At 44.5% G+C, this 22454-nt stretch overlaps 1 protein-coding gene across 8 annotated transcripts in view; it reads right to left on the bottom strand.

Annotated features, from left to right (window-relative positions):
- Positions 1-22454, bottom strand: part of CACNA2D3 (calcium voltage-gated channel auxiliary subunit alpha2delta 3) — a 931957-nt gene that overhangs the window by 208023 nt on the left and 701480 nt on the right. For all 8 annotated transcript variants that reach the window (XR_006695842.3, XR_010585145.2, XR_012431274.1 and 5 more), the window contains 2 exons: positions 21330-21410; positions 14067-14141 (listed from right to left, as the gene is read on the bottom strand). Coding sequence is in view for 4 of the 8 variants with exons in the window: in XM_045384857.3 (XP_045240792.1) it covers positions 14067-14141; positions 21330-21410 (156 nt within the window). In the remaining 4 variants the exon portion in view is untranslated. The remainder of the gene's footprint in view (positions 1-14066; positions 14142-21329; positions 21411-22454) is intronic.

Raw genomic sequence — 22454 nt, 5'->3', positions numbered from 1 at the left:
AATCCTGGGAGTCAGATAAAAGTCCCAGCCCCTCCCAGTTACTACTAGATCCTCCTCCTGGAGTGCAGCTAGAAACGTAGAAACTCCAGGAGAGGCCCCTTGGGAGAAGCAGGCATTTGGAAGAATCAGAATATTTTAACTGGTTGTAATATTCAGGATACATTTCTAAAATCTCTTCATTTCTTCACTGTGGAGAGGTAACGATACTCTGTGATGTCTGTCAGCTTCTAAATATTCCAGAAAAACCCTTGGTCTGACATCTCTCCTCTTTCATCTGTTTCCATTCCCCATTCCCAAGGAATCCAGCTTAGCTCATTGGGCCATTGTTTCTGCTGGGCCACATTTCTGCCAAGCCAGGTCCCAGTCCCAGCCTGAGCATTCCTTAGCAGAGGGATCCTCGGGCTGCCGATCTAATTTGGAATGTGTGTGTGTGTGTGTGCGTGTGCATCTACTTTCCAGCTGATGTTCTAAATTTGTCTCTTGCAGACTGGGGCTTCAGCTCTGCCTGGGGTGAATTGCCTGCCTTGATCTTATGGACTTTGGTATTATAGTCATTGTTTCCAAAGGAGAGAAGCCATTGTGGCTGCACTAAATGTCCCCTTGCCTTGCTCCTCAAGAGGCCCTTGCCCTTCCAGGAAGAGACAGGCATCAAAAGCATGGAATTTAAGACCTGAATGTAGAGCCTACCGGGTTGGAGCTGGTAGGTCAGTCTGTCATTTGGGATTTCTGTCCTTGGTTAGCTGGTACACAGAAGTGGCTGAGCCAATAAAAACCCCAGCAACAGGCCAAAGAAATGCTCCCAGGGACAATTCTATCATGCTACATAATGGAGGGAGGGGGCCACTGGGGCACACACGGGGTAGACTCCATCTCTAGGAGAAAGGGACAAGTGAGGCTGAGAAGAACTTTCAACAAAAACCTTGCTTGGCTTAGCAAAGCTCCTTCCTTGCCTCAAACTTCCAAATGTATTAGCGTTTCCCTTTGCCTAGCAACCTCCACAGAGAATGTAAAAATGGCACCTGGGAGATGTGTTTGGAAATAGATGTGCCTATCATAAGATGATGAAAGTTCACCTAAGCGTACAATTGTTAGAGCACATTCCTCAAAGAAGTACAATGGTCAGTGCAGTGGTGTGACAGGGATTAAATTATTGTGCCAAAAAGCCCACGGTCTCAACATTTTTATTTGCATTCTTTGGGTCTTATCATTTAGGATTATGTAAAAATGACAGCTGCTTATAATTATTTGGAGGTTTGAGCTGAAGTAATTAAAAACATCTGCCTTTATCTTACTGCTACCAGACTTAACCCTGCGAGGCTGGGTCTACTGAACTTCAAAGAGGGGAGCAAGAAATAAAAGAAAACTCCACACATTACTAACAAATTTCTAGTGATTCATTTAAATGTATAACCAGTTATTCCAACAGCCTTCAAACCTTTAATTATCTTTTAAATATATATAATTTGGGACTGCTAATTAGATAGCAATTTAATGCTCTCATGGGGATTCAGATGGAAGGTCTTTCTAAAATGTAAACTCCCAGAGGAATAATCATTGGCATTCAAATGATTGAATTCTTCAGTTATTCAAATGAATGCGGGCATTTACCCAGTTGGGATCATTTGGATATTCTGCTGTCAGATCCAGCTGTAGGGTTTTACAGGGCCCGCAACAGAGTGAGGGTAAGCCTAGGTTATCTCTCAGTCAGGTCCATCTCCCTGGAAACAAACAAGTCGGGCTCTTTGGGAAAGCCCTAACATCACTTAAGCAGCCCAGTCAAGTCTCCTCTTAGAGGCAGATGGCTCTGTTTCTTATTTTAAGGAGGAACAAACTTTCCTGGAATTTGCAGTTATGAAAGTTCTAATGCAATGCCTGCTTCTCAGGCTTTCTCCAAGCTGTCTGCCTGCTATTGTCTGGGCAGTTAACATTTTAATTAATAACTCTCTCCCCCCAGCAGGCTGCCACAGATGGAGGAGAAGAGTGTTTCATTCTGCCTTGAGCTCCCACTTCCTGTGTATTCCTACCCCCGGTGAGATGGTCCTTTAAATTATATAAAGATGTGCATCACATGGAGAAAAGCAATTGATCAATTAGATGACACTGGGCAATGTCAGAAGCCAGGACTCACATCCCAGCCTAGCAATAGGGCTAGGGTCTGCATTCCTGAGCTGAGGCTAGTAGCTAGCAGCTGAGGCTCATTTCCCCCACAAGGGGAAGGAGGTGCAGACAAATCTATAGGAATTTTTAAGAGATCGTTATTCAACACTTCGCCCGTAATTACATTTTGATGAGGTTTTTATTGCTAATTCATCATCCAAGATGGGGCATTCTAGATATGAAATTAATCTAGTAGAACAAAGGTCAGAGTGTGTCCAGTGAAAAGAAAAGCCTTTTCCTCATCAAATCCTTTCTTCAAATAATAAAGCAGCTGAGAATCCTATCTCTAAATCAAATTTCCTTAAAATGCCTACTCTCAGTTATTAATAGCATAAAGCCAAGGCTCTTTGGTACTTCTACAAGCAAATGTGGATTCTCCAAGCAGGCTGGTGTGTTAGGAATACATGCTCAGGGGCCTGAAATAGAATGGGAAGCATGCTCAATGCCATGGTGTTAATATAAAAGCCTATGTGAGTGCACTCAAAACTACTTTTGAAGCTTTAGTCTACAGCAAATCAAGTTTTGCAGAGACATATCAACTGCTGGTGTCTTGGCTTGAATTCTCTCAGAAGAAGTCCCTGAGAACAGGATTCAAGGGCAAAGTTTTTATTTGACAGGGATTTCCAGGAAATACCCGCAGGGACATGGCAAAGTGATTCAGAAGTGGGAGGGCAGCCAACCTGGTGCAAGCATGTTACCACTGTGGGCAACTGTGGCATAATCCCATCAGGGCACTCTGGAAGCCAGTGTAAAACACACACCTCAGAGACACCCCACCTGAGCGGGGCAGTCTGACTGAGGGATGCTAATTCCTTGTCACGTCTGGTCTGCTGCATGCCTGGGAAGAGAGGACTGCAGAAGCCAGAGAAAGCCTTCACCTAGGTGCTGGCAGGTATGAGCCATGCTACACGTACAGGAATGGTCAGGGCAGAGTAGAGGAAATGGGGCAGTACCAGCAACTACTTCGCGACATGCAGCCTCAAATAGGAATTTGTCAACAAAACCTGGGTCACCTACCCTTCTTTGAAAATCTGGCCTAAATCTATGAACAGATTCCAGAACCCAGCATATTCACCATCCCCATGCCTCAGGGTTTTTGCACATACAGTTTCTTCCGCCTGGACCAGTCTCCACAGTTTTTCTCATCCCCCAGGACTCAGCTTAACACATCATCCTGGCCAGGCGCGGTGGCTCACGCCTGTAATCCTAGCACTTTGGGAGGTCGAGACAGGTGGCTTGCCTGAGCTCAGGAGTTCGAGACCAGCCTGGACAACATGATGAAACCCTGTTTCTACTAAAATACAAAAAGTCATCCAGGCATGGGGGCAGGTGCCTGTAATCCGAGCTACTCAGGAGGCTGAGGCACCGGAATTGCTTGAACCTGGGAGGCAGAGAATGCAGTGAGCCGAGATTGTGCCACTGCACTCCAGCCTGGGCAACAAAGCAAAACTGTCTCAAAAACAAAAAACAAACAAACCAAAAAACCATCATCCTTAAGAAAGGGTCTCCCTGACCATCTAAATAAGGCAGGTACCTCTCCCTACTTTTTGTTTTCTCAGATCTTTGTTTCTTTTGGTGAGCTTATCCAAATTATGTAGTATTTTATATTTATCAGTTTATTTATGAACGTTAAAAACCCTTATCTTCTCTATGAGAATGAAAACACCAAATAAAGGGACAATTCTATCTGCTTTATTTTATCACTAGATCTTTGGCATCTAATAGGGTGTCTGTCAAATGCCAGGTGTTCAATAGACAAATGCCATGTGAGGGAAAGACAGGAGCAGGGGAGGGAGGGGAAGATGGGAGGACAAAGGAAGGGAGGAAGGGTTCCAGTCACACGCAAATGAGGAAGTAACTCATCCAGGTTATCTGAAAGGCCTTCTGCTGCTCCCAGGTGTGCTGGACTGTGGCCTCAAAGTTACAGGCTGCAAGCCAGCTCCCTGCAGCCTTCCCTACCTACCCAGTGCACAGCGAGACACGAGGTCCTTTCATAAATTCTCCTTCTTGTCAGTACTTTCAACCGTGGTGCTTGATAATATATTGTTTCATTGTGTGCTCAATTTCCTATACACGGGTTTTCTCTCGTCATTTATTTGTCATTCCACCTCCTTTGCCAAGTACCTCGCCAGGCCCTGGATATACAAATCTGACCAAAACACGGCTTCATCAGTGTCTTCATGCTCCTTGCAGCGCAGAGGAGCAGACGTGTTAAGATATTTCTGCAATGTAGTGGGGAGCCCAGACTCAAAGGTCCATGCAAAAAGACTTGAGGAATGGGGACAGACCCCTCTGAGGGTGAAGGGGAGGCTGAGAGGACTAAAGTTTTACAAAGGAGGGGTGACAGGGCCGCAGGAGGTGGTGTCAGACTGTGAGCTACTTGAGAGCAGGGGTCAGAGCCACACCCAGCAGTGGTTCCCAGACTTTGGGATTCATGGTTGGATCAGTCAGGCTGCTCTGGTTGTCAGCAACAGGTAACAATCGTTAATCACTTGCACAGAAGCGGGGTTTATTGGAAGAGAATATGGAAATTCTCCACTCCCACTACAATGGTAGATAAATAACGAATGAATGAATCAACAAAGGAACTCACGGAGGGTCTCTCATTCTTCCTTTTTTCTTTTTCCTTCCCTCCATCTCTTTCTTCCTTCCTCTCTCCCTCCTTTCCTTTTCTTTGCATTCTTCCCTATTTCCTTTCTTCTTTCTTTCTTTCTTTCCTGGCAGAGTAATGACTATAAAAGACAAACCTTCCATGTATTCTCACCTTCGTATCACTCAGGGCCACAGCAGGAAGCACGTGGTATACACGAGCTGGCGAATTAAGGAGGGTTTAGTAAAGAGGCTCTTGGAAAGGCCTGGGCAGGGTGTGGGGAACAACAGGAAATGGTGCAGCACCCTGAAGTTAGAAACAGTGGGGCACTCCCACCCGTCTGCATGAAGGGCCAGAGGGAGAAGCAGGTGCCGGAGCCCAGAGAGGAGGAGGCTTATGTGGCTTTAGACGGGATGCAGCTAGTTCCGGAGAACACGGGAGTGACCATACAGCCTGACTCCCCTCCCCTCTCTCCATTTCCTGTGATTGTCCCTGACTCGGCAGACTCCAGAGTCACAGCCCGGAGCAGGGGGGCCACTGCTGGGTTCCATACAGGTGGGTGTCCTGGGGCCAGGGGGATGTTGTCTGGAGAGGTTGATGGAGGCTCTGTAGCCCAACCTGGCATTTTGTCAAAGAACCTGAGGACACAGCTTCAGCATTCAGGGACATTCTTTCAGTTGAATAAGTTTGATTTTATGAAGACATTACATCGTCCTACAAAGCAGGAGTTCCTTGCTGGCAAGAGGGACCCAGAAGATCTATGGGCGCCCAGAGGCGGGTAATTATCTACAGCTGTCTTCTTGGTTTTTCTTCTGAAGACTGACCCGAATTTACGTTCTGATTGACACATTCCTTGGCCTAAGCATCAGGGAATATCTTTTTTGCCCTCCAAACATGTATTTATTAATTTAATTTTTAAAATCATATATAGAGCATCTTCACGTACAGTCAACCCCTCTGTGGTGAACACTCCATGCACGAGGCAATGAGAACTGACCCAGGCAAGGCACCCAGGGCTCTCGGCACAGGGCCTGGCCTGAGACCCGTGGTGAGGGCAGTGTCGTGATTCCTGGTCGCCTGGGTGCTGTGGTGCCTGGCACCCAGAGGGGATTCATAAGCACACTGTCCGAAAAAAAAAAAAAAAAAAAAAAACAACAACAACAACAAAAAAACCTGTGGGATTGATTCCAAACCCCATCGATCCTTGAGTGTCCAAGCACACACCTAGTCACAAGAGTTGTGGGTTTGACTTCTCGAGGTTTGCAGAAAGGGCGTAGCTCCCACCCCACAGAAACCCAGGTACCCGCTGACTTCACCCCCAGGGTCACCAGGTGTAAGCCTTCCCCTCAACGCTGCAACGCGTCCAATTGTGTTCGGACCAGGCAGTGCGGACGGTGCCCTCACCAATTCCATCAGGAAGAAAGCACACAAGGCTCTGTTTTCTTTTTCTTTCTTTTTTTTTTTTAAACCAAATGATGTATTTCCAAAAGAACAGGCTCGCTACGTGGGGTCACACAGTCTTGTTTATTTTTTCTCAGAGAACGCCCTCCTCTGAGCAGATACACTTACTAAGCCTCTGTTAATTCTTTCTTTGAAACTAAACGAAATGGACTCAGACCAGGCCTAGGTTGCAGTCGCCCGGGCTCCGTTCTGAGAACGTGCGCTGGCAGGGGCTGGCTGTGCGTGGGGACCGGGTACTCGGCGGTGCCCGCGCGCCACCTACTGGGCAGTCTCTTTCAGTTCAGCAGCAGCCTGAGAGCGGGGGTCCAGGAGGCTGGCAACAGATCCCTGCATTTGGGGACCACCGAAAGTTCTGTGAATAATGCTAGGCCCAACTCCCCATCCCCCCACCCCCATAGGCTGTGGCCGGCAGAATGCGTGGTCCTGAGATGAGAGAGAGAAAGTCATGCCTGGTCTAGCCTGAGGTCAGTGATCCTGGGGAGAGTTTAGGGTATCTGCTGAGTACAGTCCTCCCCCATCTCCTCTGGGAAGCCCTCCTGCATCTCAGGGCACCCTTCCTCTAAGGAAAAGCAGACACTTGGTCTGTGAGCCCATAGTTCTTCTTGGTCCCTCTTACCACTGGGGAACCCTTGCTTTGTGTGATGAGCTTGTGGGCAGAGACTCCTTCTACCTGCTTCTGTCTCCATTAGCTAGCACAGTGCTGGACTCAAGGACTTCTGATGAATGCTTGCAGAAAAGCAGGAGGGGATAGGGAGGGGTGGAAAAAAAAGGGAGCTTAACTAACCACAGTTCTGTTTCTGCACTCCATGTAGCAAGGACTCAACAAATGTTTGGTGAATGAACACGTGTCACCTGCTCTTCTCATTTATTGTAAGAAACTGGTACTCAGACATCTAATCAGCAGCATCAGTCAAACATCCTGCAGATCATTCACCAAATATTTACTGACTACCCCCTTTGTGTAGTAGCAAAGTCCCAGCTATTCACAAAGGACCACAGGGGAGAAGTTAAACAATAGACGTTTTTGAAGAGTGGTAAGTGATTCAAGAAAACTAAGGTAGAGGACGTGATGGAGAGTGATGGAGGAGGAGCATGGCTCCTCTGGGTGGGTGTAGGGATGGTTCTCTGAGGTGACATCGAGCTAAGAAGCAGACAATGAGAAAATGCCAGTAACAGGTGTACCTGGAACAAGATTTCAGGTAAAGAAGAGCTGGGCACAAGAATTTGGAGCAGGAAGGAGCTAGCTTGGGGTTTCTGAGGAATGGACGAAAGGACCCGCTATTTCCTCAGTTGTGGAATTGCATAGTTAAGAAAAATTCCATTTGAATTTCACATCTAAATTCTTTGGAATTATACAGAATCTCTTCCCATGGCCCACTGCTTGAACTAAGTCAGTTGGACTCAGATAAGGATTCTAGAAGTGCTCCTACCTTTTTAAACCCTTATTTAAACTGATATTTGATATGCACTGTCTAGTTAGCATTTAACACATATTCACATGTGTCCATGGGGGATGTCCAGTTAGTTCCATACAAGAGGACTAAAGTGTGAGAACATTTACACTGATTAGCATGTCCATGTATCAATCCATGGATTTAATAACCTTCCATGACGGCCCATCTATAACCAATGCACATTAGCAAATGTGAACTGCCCAGGCATCCACAAGAACAAAGAAGCAGAATCCATGTTTGGAATGGGGCAAGGACAGTCCAGAGTGACACAGGGAAAAGCTACTGCCACGCTGGAACCCAGGCTGTGGAGAGCTGGTGGTGGAAACAGCAATATCAAATTCCAGAGGGGGTGCGAGGACTCTTGGGTTAGGAAGATGACACAGTTATCTGTAAAATTTAAACTTGTTCAAGAGTTCATCTGAGTTTTCTAGAATAACAGAAATGGCTTTCGCGTCAACACATTCTGATTTAGATGACCTAAGTGCTCAGGTTCACCCAGTGTGGCTACTGCTTTCCACCCACTGGCTTCCATGACAGTTTGTCTGCGGAAGTCTAGATGGCTTAGGGGTGAACCTACACGGCTAGAATAGCCAGAGTTTCCAGGCCAAACTATGGAGTTCATCTGCCCTGGCAATCAAGTCAAGGCCCCTTGAATTCTGGGCAACCTCCCATTGCCACTCCTGGATGCTGGAGAGGCCACAGCCTGGGAGGGAGGGGTGGTGGCCACAGCAGAGGAGGCTAACTGGCCACTGACTCTGGAAGTTGGCCCAGACTTCCAGGATGGCACAGTGAAGGCTGGTGGTGGCAATAGAGCCTGCTCTAACCCACTTTAAGGAAAGAGGAGGTCCTATAATCCATTTTATCTAGAAGGGTCCAAAATGTCTGGTCACACTATAGACCGGTGCTGTCCCTTATGGGGGCCACAGCCACAGGTGGGTCTTGAGGATCTGCAATGTGATTTGTCTGAATTGAGATGTGCCATGTAGGATACACATCAGATGTCAAAGATTAGCATGAAAAGAATGTAAAATATCACATTAATAATGTCTATATTGATTATATATTGAAACATTGAAATTGTAGATATGCTAGGATAAATAAAATATATTCTTAAATTTAATTTCACTTGTTTCTTTTGTATTCTTTTAGATGTGGCACCTAGGAAATTTGAAATTATATAGGCAGCTCCTGTCTGTGGCTCACATTATATTCCTACTGGACAGTGTTAAGTCTAGACAGATTCTGACAGTCATCGCCCCATGATTATCTTGGTATTGGTCCATATGGCTGCAGAGACCAGGCATCCCAGTCATTCCCACCCTCCAACCACTCTGCCTCCCATTTCCTGAAGAACCCACACAGCAGAGTGAACTTAGTACATCTAAACTGACTGGGGTTAAGGGTCCGGGTTCTGGTACTTTCTAGCTGTGTGATTTGGGAGACGTCACCTTATGACTCAGTGTCTCAGCTTCCCGTCTGTAACACGGGGATATCTACCTTTGTCTTAGGGAAGCCCAGCTGCTCAGCCCAGTACTCACAGTTGTCCTCACTTCAACTCCAGGCTGCTGCTAGATGGATCTCCCACCTGGACGTCCCCTCCCTTCATCCTTCCCTTAAGCCTCTAGGCCTTTCCAAGGCACATAGTATCCTAGGCTTGCTATTCAATTAGTCAGTGATCAAAAGCATTAACACATGTGAAACACTTAGAATTGTTCCTGTCCTATAAAAAGGAATCAGTGAATGTTAGAAAAATATACTAATACCACCAACAACAAACAAATCAAAAGCGCATCTTCTCTACTGTCCACAGTTACTGATACACATATCTTATCCATCCTATTTGAGTTATTTGAGGCAGGGCACACTGTGACCTCTCTGAGCAGCTTGCTCAAGTCTACAACATAGTGAACATCCAGTATATTCTGAAGGAATGAACGTGAATTTCTCTCCATCATTTTTACTTCCATCTCATCCACTCCCACATATGTGACCCATGTGACTGACAGATTTTCTTCCAGAATGAAAACTCTACAGCATCCTTCCCCATCTCCTGGGTTTGCAGACACAGAACAAACAGCTTTTGGCCAATTTCAATGCAGGCTTCATGGAAATGAGTCCTAAATCCTGCCTGCCCGAGGCTCCTCGGTGGAACCCTGCCATTGCTGCGGCTGCTGAAAGGGAACCTCCTTTGTGTTCTCCTGTCGGTCTGACCAGGTCCACATTCCAGACCTCCTCCCTGGGGGAAGGAAATCAATTTAGTTGTCCCTTTATTCTAAAAGGTAGGGACAGATGGATGACCAAAATCTCAACCCAATCTGCCGTTGGGCAAAAGAAAAGGAGATCTATTCAGGGCTCCACATTCTAAGAAAAACTCATAAAGCTCTCAAATACAAAGGAATTGTAAAAAGCAAGAAAACAAAATCTAGTTTTAACCATACCTGAATGTTTAACGAGTGGTAACGATCAAACAAACAAACATTCCAGGGGCGTCATCACAACTCAAAAAGCATTTCTCAGGATCAAAAGCATTTAATCACTCTTGCTGCGCTGTTGTTCCATTCCCCACCTTGAGAACAGGTGTCTGTCCCCATTCATGCTGCAGCCCCCTGGACCCTTTGAAGATTACTTTATCAGTCTTCAGTCTAACACAGGACTGAGCCACACCAGGCACAAGGGCAACGCTTGCTGAACCAACATCAGTTAATCTATCAGGAATTCACAAACTGGTGGCGAGGACAGAGAGGCTGAGAAACTCTTGGAGGAGGACTAAGGACAGCCCAGAGACTGCAGAGAAGCATTGTTTCAGCAGCTTTGCCAGTTAAACCAAAGTGAGTCTGCTGAGTAAGGCCCCTATGTCTGAGCTGTTCTTGGAGACACTTCATGATTCACACCCAAATCACACAAGATTAAAGAAAATACTGGATAAAATCAAGCCAAACATTAAATTCAGGGGAAAGATTTTATAGGACAAATTAGAAAAATATTGGTATCGTGCTTCAGAGAAACCCACCTCTTTCCTCTGGCTGGAGGGCCCGAAACAAACTCCATGGCAGATGGAGAGGGAATAGGAGTTATTTTAAGTCAGCTCGTTGTGTCCTTCCCATGCTGGCTACAACCCCACACTCACACCCACCGTGCTAATCTGGTGGCCTTGGCCAGAACTAAGGGGATCGTCCATTTGTAATAAGGATTCGATTAGATGGCTGGGCTTGGGAGGAGACAAATGGAGTTTGAATGCAGGTTCCCTGCCTGAGCTAGTTAGAGAGGCTGCTAGCAGCTGGCTGTTCCTAGCCATGCCTGAGAGCTCTGGCCAGGGTGGATTTACGCCCCATGAAGACACTGGATTTCCAGGGTAAGTTCACAAGTCATTTACACCCTCCAGAAGAACCTAAAGTAAGTAAAAATGAAACTGGTTTTAGAGGATCCCTTCACTTATTCATCTACTGAGTCCCTACTCGAGGGGGCTGGTGGTTAAGGAAGGAGAAGGGGGAAAGGAGGGATAAGTGAACAAAACAGAGATGAACGAAGAACTTGTGCACGCCAGAGCCACAGATATTCATGCCGGCTGACTCTTAGCTATCATTCTTTAGCTACTGTGGCTGCTAGTATTATTCTTATTGTTACCTTTAAAATAAACAAACAACCTTGGTTTCTTCACATGGTAGAACTCACATAGAACCTCTAGTACAAGTTGTCTGCTTGTCTTCTAGACCACAGTTGGCCAAGCTTGCCATAGAACCAAAAAGAAAACTGAGAGTGTATGTACATGATCCCTTCCCAATGTCTATCACAAAAACCTGAATAACCTGAATAATCAAAAAGTATTCTTTAGGTTACCTCTTTAAGCATCCATTACCACCATGTTCTTCCAACCTTTACAGAAGCTGCGGACAGAACAATAGAAAATAAACACAAACAAGATGTCCAAATAACCACTACTGCCTCTGAGATATCCTGGGGCCTGCTTTTCTGCACCAGGTCCTTTGCTTGCATTATCTCATTTACTCTGACAACAAGCTATGATCTATGCACTATGGTTATGGCATGATTACAAAAGAAAAGTGCAGCTCAGAGAGCCTGTGTGACTTGCCCGAAGTCACATAGTGTGGATGTAGCGGGACTAGGAGTTGAGTTTCACAGTGTGATGCCGGAATTGAGTCCCTCCCACTTTGCTGCGTCTTCTGCTCAGAAGGAAAATGCAGAACTCAAGTCAGAGTCAATATACACTTATTGACCACATTCAGATGGGTTAATTCATGTAATGCTTAATGGCTGGTATCACCCTAAACTTCTTCTAAGTATCTGATAGCCTCAGGGTGAGAGACAGATGAATAGGACAGATGACCAACTGGTCTGATCATTCCTTATGTTTTTGTCACAGATCAACTGCAACATGGTTCATATGGTTTGGGTTCTCATAAATAGAATATGGGGCATTTGTTTGGGCCACCTCATGTATGGCGTGGCCGAAATCCTAGCAACCACCACCACTTTTCACCCTAGCAACCACTACCACTTTTGATGTGTCAACAGAAGAACAGCAATGGCATGTGTTTACAAGTATCTATACTCTTAGGAGGTGAACAGCATTGACGGGGTTGGTCTGCTTTTCCAAGAGCCTTTCAGCTGCCCTTTCAGCGGCCACAGCTTTGGAGAGTGCATCAGATGGACTATTTACAAACACACCATTTGCTGCAGGGCCAGGAGATACAAAAGACTGCTAGGCAAATGTTTGTTGGCAAAGCACTGGGGGGACCAGTTCACACTGTGAGTTGACTGTGTGGCGGGCAGCTAATCATGTCCATTGCCACAGAGAGAAGGATGCTACGTTGGTGACTTCTGACATCTGATTCCATTTCATTTTTCCTTTGAATGATAGGAAATGATAAACAGGAAATTAATCCATTTACTGGTAGAAGATTTGCGTTTGATTGTTTCATTGATTCTGTTCCTTTCCAGTTTGGAATAAATACACATTAGGAGCCCAAACTCAGTCACACAAACTTGTAACTTTTCCTGCTTCCAACAAATGATGCCAACTGGGCAACCTGGAGATGGGTAATGTGCAAAGAGTTTTAAACTTCAATATGTCTTTGGACTTAAATGTCTTTAAAAAGACAGCCACTTTTTCAATCAGACTTTTCAATAATTCTGAGTTACATTTGGAATTAGCCAACTAGTTAATTCAGTCCTCTTTTGATAAAAAGATTGTTGAAATTGAATATTACCATAAGGCCCATCTTAAAGCATGCATATGGCATCCACATGATGTGGTCATGACTCCATTAATACCAGGGCGATTAGAGTAAAGTTGGATGGTGATGGAGCTCTCACATGAACTGTTTCTAAACAATGATGCAAGTGAGAAGTGGACTCGTCCCCACAATGCTTTGCCAACAAACATTTGCATAGCAGGCAATGCTGCTACTTTCTCATTCTGATGAATGGGAAAAGACGGGTGGGGTGGATGGGTATGTATGCATTCGTGTGTGTGCATACAGGTGTGTGTGTGTTTGCTGATTGCTAAAGAAAACGATCTACACTTTCTTAACTTTAAAAAACAGTGTTCACTGCATTACTCTTTATAATTCTGTATCTTTTTAAAAAATTTGATAAGCACACACAAACCCAAAGGGATGTCCTTTTTTCAACACACTGCAATTAGTTCAGGGGTGGCAAACATGTGGCACACTCATGGCCAATGCTCCAAGGGCAGCCTTGCCCAGGGATATGGGTTGATGCTACCATGGGCTGTTTTGGATTTGGCCTAACCCTACTCACTTCAGAGACAGTACAAATGATACTGAGAGAAAGAAAGTGGTTTACACATCAGTTTACCAAGCAATGCTACTGGATATGACATAGGCAGGAAATAGAGAAACATCTCAGCTGCTTTGATTTAACAAAAAGCTGTTGAATAGCTTCTATCCACGAAGCACTGGGCTTAAGCAATGTAATTTGGGGGCAAATCCCATCGTGATAAATTTCCAGGGATCTTGGGTCTAATTTATTGTGTCAAATTAGACTTGCAGTAAGTGGGTCTAGAGCTGGAGTATGAGTGTCCATGTATTACATAAAGGGACTCATTATGATAGGTTTCATGCTGTCTAGAGTTAAACATTTTTTCCACATGTTGGCAGATGTGAGATAGCTAAATAAATAAATGCATATAGACATATATGGCTTTATATACAAAAGCATCATGGTAAATATATTTATCCAACGTTATTTATATATTATGTGTCAAAATACCAGTTTATAAACTCTATAACGATCTTTACAATGCTATGAATTGAACAGTTTTTGAAAAGTGAAAACTGCAGCAAAGTGTCATCCTCGTTGAATTGAAGGAAATCTTTCAAAATCATAAAAGCAGAAATGCAGAAGTACATAATTTCTCTTACCAGCAGCCTGAGTTCTGGATGCGTCAGGATATATCCATTATTTGTGATTGCAAAGGCATAACCGTGAATCCCTAACTGTAAGAGGAAGCAAGAAAGAAACCTTCATTAGCTTGCTCCCTGGTGAATTCACAAAGCATAAAGCAGCCCGGCATTTAGTAATTTACAGCTTAAACTTGGCATTCATAACCCTTATCAGCACAATATTTCATTAAAATGAATGCAAGGCACTGATCCTTGACATTTGGTGGAAATGAAGACCTGTCACAGGATAAGCTCAACAAATAGCACAATTTAAAATGTCACATCCCCACATTGGCATCCAAGGGCTTTATTTTGATTTATTTAAAACAAAAACAATTACTTTTTTTTTTTTTTTTTTTTTTTAACAAGAAAGTGGCTAATGTTTCTGGAAAGACCCTATGTCCAAGTGCACAGAACCTTATCAATGGAGGTGTCTTCTCTCTGCCTGTAATAAAGAAAGCAGGGTCCCCACGCTGCCTCACTTCTAGACTTTCTATAATTCCATGCCCACAGAGGCCATCTCAAATTGGTGCTCCCCTAGGCTGTCATTTTCCATCATGATTCAAATACAAAGTGTCCCCATGCCCCAGCCTACACAGGAGCCTGGCAACCCTTTTCATATCCTTTCGTCTTCAAATTGTGTGGTTGCCTAGCTTTTCCATGCATGCTTCCATCAACACAAAGCCTGGGTAATTTTCTATGCAGAGCCTCACTTAATTTATGTTTTCTGACTAAATGGGACTATGGGAAATAGTTTGTGAGCAATGAAATGTTTTATTAGCTTTAAAAAGTATGTAATCAAATTTAACACTGCACTTATTTAAATAATAATCCCGGCTTTTTGACAATATTTCTATTACACAGTTGACTGCACCCATTGGCTACAATAAATTTACCTACAAATCATTCATGTATTAAAACGGCCTCTGGCATAAAACCCATACTGATCTGTCTCTCTGAAGAAAGAAAATGTAACCCAGTTTTGCCAGAGCAGTGAAAGGGGAGAAGAAAAAAGAAATTCTCTATTTTTTTTTCTGAGGAGTTATTTCACAGTTCTGAGCCCCACTGTTAATTTTCTTTAAATTCTCTGCCACTCACATTCTTGAATATGATACTATTAAATGATCCAGACAACAGAGTTTACAAACCAGGAATGACCCTGTCTGCTTGTTAGCTTAACGTCAAGGTGATGTGAAATTAACTTCAGAGAATTTAACACTGGCAATTAAAAGTTTCCGTTGCATTACATAAAGCAAATATGCACGTGGTAGTCAAGGGCAACAGACATCTCCTGGAGTTACCTTGCACAGCAAGTCTTAATAAGATTCTACTTGACTCTAATGATAAAAGTATATTTCATTATGCTGTGAAAGATAAACCAGAGATTTCCTATCCTTTGAGATGTATATCATCTCTTTCATCTTGTCTCTTGGAAAAATGTCAGACAGTCAACACTGCATTAATTACCATTATTATGTTTCAGTTTAAGATGGACTGGAGGGGTCAAAAAAAAAAAAAAAGAAAAAAAAAAAAAAAAAAATAAACCTCTGAGAGTTTGGCTTTTTCCATTCAAGACAAAAATGGTATTTGATTGGGAATTCAAACTCAAACAAAACAAGCAATATTTTATAGTCAGCTCATGTATTCAGCACCTTCTAATATACATTACTTTGATTCTTGTTTTGCTTGTGAGAAGCAATACTCAAAAGAAGGCAGGATTCTTCTTAATGCCTGTACTCTTCTTCTATAGTACTCATCAAAATTATAATAATCTATTATTTGTGGGGTTGAGTATAAGTAATCAAGACTTGATTATTTCATGCCTGCCTCCCCTACCAGAATGTAAGTTCCATGAGGGCAAAGGTCCTATCATGTGGTTAAAAATATATGGCGGGGTGGTTGCGACGGAGAGAAGATGAGTAGGGAAAGAAGAAAGAGAAAAAGGTGGAAGTAGGGAAACAATGAAAGAAACTGCATTTAGTGCAGATTCTACATAGCTTAGCTAAATTCTGTGCTTCCTCCCCCAGAATGCAGAAGCTGAGCTCATCTTCCCATGCCAATGTCCCGCATTCATTAACCAACTGCCATCTCTGTTTCCTCATTGCCCCTTCATGCCTCAACCCACTGCACTCTACTTTTTCTCTCCCTCCACCACTAAATATGCCATGGATATCCCTTTCTCTATGATTGCCAGGGGCCTCTTCATTGCCAAACGCTACAGGATTTTCTCCCTCAAATCTTCCTACTTTTCTTAGCCCATTGCTTCCTCTTCCTCGACACTATTCCCTCAGTTTCCAGGTACCACACTCCTGGGCTGCCTCCTCTTCACAGGATCTTTGTCCTTCACCCATTCCTCAAGTACTCATTTTCCCTAAGATTCTGTCCCCAGGACCCACTGTCTGCCTTAGCTCTCCTCTCTCTCAATAAGCTGCAGTGACCACATCTGTGCTGTTGTTCCCCAGATCCACGCTCTGGCCTCGGTCTCTCCCTTCAGTGGCAAACCAAGTATCCAACAGAGTAGTGGTCATCTCTTTTTGGCCATCCCTCTGACACCTCAGACTCATCCAGTCACAGCGGAGTTCTGTAAATCTGCTCTTCCTCCTGTCTCTCTCAGTAGGCGGCACCACCATCCACACAGACTCCCCAGTTAGAAACTACAGCATCAGTAGTATGAAATCCTACTAATGGTTTTCTCCAGCTTTGCTCCAATTCCATCCTGCTACCCAACTGTCCCACTATTATATTAATTCAATAAATTTCCACAATGGTCCTCACTGCTCTTCCTGCCTCAGAGTTTGACCCCAACAAAACCATCCTCCAGGTTGATCCAAGTCAAAGGTAACTCTGACCATGTTGCTTTCCTTTGTAACAGCCACTAACAACCTCTTCCATGTGTAAGACAGATCCACAGGCTTGTCCATCAGGTCTCCCTGGGATCTGGCCCTTGCCTGAGTACCCAACCCTGCCTCCCTTCACTCACTGTCACTCAAAGCATACGGCAACAGCAATCCCCCTGCAATTTTCTCTCCTAGCCAGACCTTTACTCGCACAGTGTCAGCTACCCAAGGAACCCTTCCTTCTCTCTCCCTGTGGCTAATCCTCGCCCATGCTATAAGCTCATCCTCAGCTCATCTCTTGTAAAAACACTCTCCTGACCTGCACTTTGCTTTGTCCTTTCCATACCATCATCACTATATTTACCCTAGCACCTAAAAATGCTATACTTGGCCAAGCACAGTGGCTCATGCCTGTAATCCCAGCAGTTTGAGAGGGCAAGGCAGGTGGATCACCTGAGGTCAGGAGTTCGAGACCAGCCTGACCAACATGGTGAAACTTCGTCTCTACTAAAAATAGAAAAATTAGCCAGGCATGGTGGTGGGCACCTGTAATCCCAGCTACTTGGGAGGCTGAGGCAGGAGAATTGCTTGAACCCAGGAGGCGGAGGTTGCAGTGAGCTGAGATTGCACCATTGAACTCCAGCCTGGGGAACAGAATGAGGCTCAAAGAAAAAAAAAAGGTACTCTCACTTTTCTGCCTCTCAACCCTACGTAGTTCTTTCCGTACTCTGATTTGTCCTAGAAAGAACTGGAGGTGGTCAGGCGTGGTGGCTCACGCCTGTAATCTCAGCACTTTGGGAGGCTGAGGCGGGTGGATCACTTGAGGTTAGGGGTTCGAGAACAGCCTGGCCAACATGGTGAAACCCCGTCTCTACTAAAAATACAAAATATAAAAATTAGCCAGGCATGATGGTGGGTGCCTGTAATCCCAGATACTCTGGAGGCTGAGGCAGGAGAATCGCTTGAACCTGGAAGGCAGAGGTTGCAGTGAGCCCAGATCGTGCCACAGGTACTCCAGCCTGGGTAATAGAGCCAGACCCTGTCTCAAAAAAAAAAAAAAAAAAAAAAAAAAAAAAAAGAAAGAAAGAAAGAAAGAAACAAAAGAAAAGAAAACAGAAATAACTGGAGGTAGTACTTTCTCCATCAGAATGAGCTCTTTGTGGGAAAGGGGCCACCTCACTTACCTTTGACTTCTACAGTCCCTAGCACAAAGTCAGGCACGCGGGAGGCATTCAGTTAGTTTGTGTCTTTAAGACATTTACCGTTTTACTCAAATATTACCAAGCTCATCTTGAAAATTCCAACTAAATATTAAAAATGAGCTGGAAAGGAGAAGCCGATTTGCTCCAGCAGATGCACAGCCAGTTCTTCTTAAGCCTGTGCCTGAGAAAGTCTTCCTGATATTCAGAAACTGGTTAAAATCCTCCCCAGGTAAGCATTCTGAGAAAATAACATCGGAATGTTTTGTGTGTTGGTTGATGGCATAGAGCTATATCCTAACAGACGTAGGAAGGGCAGCTCTGACCACATCTCAGAATACAACACATTCTGTGGATGAGTCTCTCAAATAATTAAAAGCTTATATGACAACATCCAGCATTAGTTTTTGGCCACAAATCAATACACTGATGAAATCGCTAACTTTGGTTTCATCGAAAATAGAACCAGTCTTCCCATCCATTCTAATGTACAGCTCCATGGAGTAATGGAGAACAGATCGGACACAAGGCCTTCCAGTACTTGGGCTTGCCAAAGGGGCCCTGGACCAGAGGCATGTTCTCCTGGAGGCCAGGAGCCGCATGGTCCAACAGCCTGGGGAAAGGAGGCACTTCCCTTCCAACTGGAGAGACTGGGCTAATGAAGTGAACCCAATTATAAAATGGCTCGTTATGTTAACAGAGGTCGTGGTGTCTGGAAATTATTGCTGGGGTGTCTGGAATTCTTAATAAAAATTACAGGAAGTCTGATTGCTTGTGGGAAAATCTATGAAGCTAAGGGAGACAGAAAGAATTCTATCTTCTGGGAAAACCCCAAGAGCCAAGAGCTGACTCATCTTTACAAGGTGTTAATCGGGAGGGCAAGGTGCGACCTGAACTCTGCTCCCTGGAGCTCTCCTCTCCTAGATGAGAGAGGCCCATTTGGCCATGGCTGTCCCTGGCTGACACACACCCCTTTCACAAGGCTCTGTATGGGAACCAGAGGGAAGGGTACCCTAGCTTAACTTACACCACATCTACATCTCTGGTTCCCAGCTTGACCCTTGGAAAAGCACAAAACACACATGCCTGCATTTCAAGCACTGCTGGTTAATTTTCTATAGCTGATCTTCTTCCTCTATTCCCATGCTTTGTTTCCCTCATCTGTTACTAGCAGAATGATGTTGAGAAAGTTATTTCAAGCAACCTTAAGTAAAAATGAGGTCAAAGGGTCCCCACTTCATGGGAATGTAGTAAGAATTCAATAGGAATAATGCATATAAGGTACTTTGGATGACACCAACCACATACTAAGAAGTTCAATAAATGTTTCAGTGTATTTTAGTTATTATTATTATTTTATTTTAATTATTATTATTACAATTGTCATTGCTCTTATTGTTCTTGGTAGCGCTATGGTTACAGAGGTTAAAATCATGGTTCTTGGCCAGGCACGGTGGCTCACGCCTGTAATCCCAGCACTTTGGGAGGCTGAGGCAGGTGGATCACGAAGTCAGGAGTTCAAGACCAGCCTGACCAACATGGTGAAACTCCATCTCTACTAAAGGGACAAAAATTAGCCAGGCATTGTGGCGTGCACCTGTAATCCCAGCTACTCAGGAAGCTGAGGCAGAAGACTCGCTTGAACCCAGGAGGCGGAGGTTGCAGTGAGCTGAGATGGTGCCACTGCACTCCAGCCTGGGCCACAGAGCAAGACTCCATCTCAAAAAAAAAAAAAAAAAAAGGAGGGGGGAAAAAAGTCATGGTTCTCCTGCTTGCAAGGTGTGAGATTTGGCAAGATATTTAAGCTTTCCGTGCCTCAGTTTCTTTAACTATAAAATGGGGGTGACTGTAATGTCTAATTAGTAAGTGAGATAATGCCATAAAGAGCTCTGCACATTGCCTGCTAGAGGAAGCTTGGAGAAACTGACACAAAGGATAATTGTTACTGGTTCCTTGTTATGTTCCTTCTTTCTTGATTTATTGGACACGTATCAAGTAGTGGCCCAGTGCTTAGGTTTCTAAATCTCCTCATGTGAAATAAGAGGCTCAAGAATTGTTTGGAAATGTTCTCTACAGGTGGGATGCCTTTTCTGAAACTGAGCCAGCAGTTCTGGACACCTAGGTCTCGCGATTTCATCAAAAGTAAAGTCCACTATCTTTAGGGGCCTCAAAGTCTGCCCTTATCTCCATCCTTGACTTTCAATTTCTCAGGAACTACAGTTTCCAACATTTATTATGGGTTTGGATCAATGAAATGTCCTTTCATGCCTCTGGGAACTTAACTCCAATTACAAAAGCCCTGGTGGATGAAGCTGGTGGTCACCATCGACAGATGGGGAACGAGGGATAGGAGGGACTCGTCCATACCCAACTCATCAATGATGGAGCCAGGAACTTGCAGAGTCAAGCTCTAACCACTGCCTGCCTCCACCCGAGGCCCAGGAAAGCCTAGGTCCCCCTAGACAGCTGTGGTGAATCAGGCCCCAGCATATCAGGGAGGGTGGTGCTAAGAAAGAAGCCCTTGGCAGCCAATAATTCCTGATTCCTGGGCTCCCTTTATATGAAGACAAAGAGAACCCTCGTTAATCTGAGTGGGCCAGAAATGGAGACCAGCTAGCCAGTCTGCTTGGTGCTGGGGGATGAGAGGGTGAATGTGGTGTTTGCCCCTGTGCAGGAATCAACCAGATCTGGTGGAGGCTGCTCTCTGATGCCTCTGGCATGCACATGCTCACGCCTACATTCAGAGCACTCTTGGGCAGTGCTGTGTGCCTGGGTTGTGCCTCAAGGGCATCCCCCTCCCACTTTTTGATTTGTTTTTCCAAAGAGTGCCCACCAGGAAATAGGAGAGTTTTCTGGATGGGATCTAAAAACTCTCTGGACTATCTTTTTAAAAGGCAAATCAGTCATGTCAGTATCGTGTGTGTATCAGAAAAATTCAATGATCACGTCAAAACTTACGATATAACATTGATTCTTTAAACTGAGGTTAGAGGAGATAAATAAGAAAAACAGCAAGTCATTGTAAATTAAAAAAAAAAAACCTTTTAAATAACCGTGCAGATGGTACAAAGACAAGCTAACAGGTTGTAATAGTGGTGAGCAAAAACATCGCTCCAAAGTAGAGTTTGAAGCCTAAATTTTGTGAAAACAAGGCTCTGGGTGTCTCTGTTGCTTTGATTTCAGTGAGTGACTAGGTCATTCATTACCTTGTATTTGGGGATGGTCTTCAGAAGTTCTTTCACTGGGACATCTGTGCCAACCACTCCCAGGAGAATGCCCTTCGATCTCTGTCGAAAATAAACATTGAATTATAATAACAGTAAGTTAACTTGGCAAAAGAAACAGAATCTCATGAGAAGTCACATACCGTCTGCCTGGTGCCTTCCCCAAACTGATAGAGACTGAGGATTAACCCATATCTCCAAGAACGGTCTCTTCTATCCCCCACCCTCTACCTAAAATGTTACTGGGTAAAATGAGAGCTTCTCAGGCCAACCGTTAACTACCACAGTCCCCAACGCATACTCCTACCAAGACACTGTAATAGCTTCCTCTCCTGTCTTGAAAATTAAACATTGATTTGAAGAAACACAAGAGTTTCAGCAGCTAAGGGCTCTAAACATTCACCAGTTTCTCTTATGAAAGCTTTTTACAGGAAAGACAGTATGTTAACTGCTTTCTCCATTTACACTGCCATCTGGTGCCCAGGAGAGAGAGACTAAATAGCCAGAGAAATATATAATAACCCTAACACTTTTACCAACTGAGGACCAGGGTGAAGGAATAGGCCTCCAGAGCCCCATTTTCCAAGGCACGTAACCATTGTGATTTGCTAAAACTTTCCAATGTCAGAAAGGCCATTGTTTTTTTTAAGGTTTTGTGGTGGGTTGAACAGTGTCCCCCCAAATTCATGTCCACCCAGAACCTGAGAATATAATGCTACTTGGAAATAGCATCTTTGCATATGTAATCATTAAGGATCTTGAGATGAAATCATCCTGGATTTAGGGTGGACCCTAAATCCCATGACTGATTTCCTTCCAAGAGGGAAGGACACAGAGAAACACATAAGAGGAACAGGTCACACGAAAACAGAGGCAGAGATTGGAGTGACACTGCCACAAGCCAAGGAATGCCTGGGGCCCCGAGAAGCTGAAAGAGGCAAGGAGAAATTCTCCCCTAGAACTTTCGGAGGGGCCGGGCGCGGTGGCTCAAGCCTGTAATCCCAGCACTTTGGGAGGCCGAGGCGGGCGGATCACAAGGTCAGGAGATCGAGACCACAGTGAAACCCCGTCTCTACTAAAAATACAAAAAATTAGCCGGGCGCGGTG

The sequence above is a fragment of the Macaca fascicularis genome, chromosome 2 (genome assembly GCF_037993035.2).
Source record: "Macaca fascicularis isolate 582-1 chromosome 2, T2T-MFA8v1.1".
In the NCBI taxonomy this organism is placed as follows: domain Eukaryota; kingdom Metazoa; phylum Chordata; class Mammalia; order Primates; family Cercopithecidae; genus Macaca; species Macaca fascicularis.
This window is presented reverse-complemented; position numbering and strand designations above follow the sequence as displayed.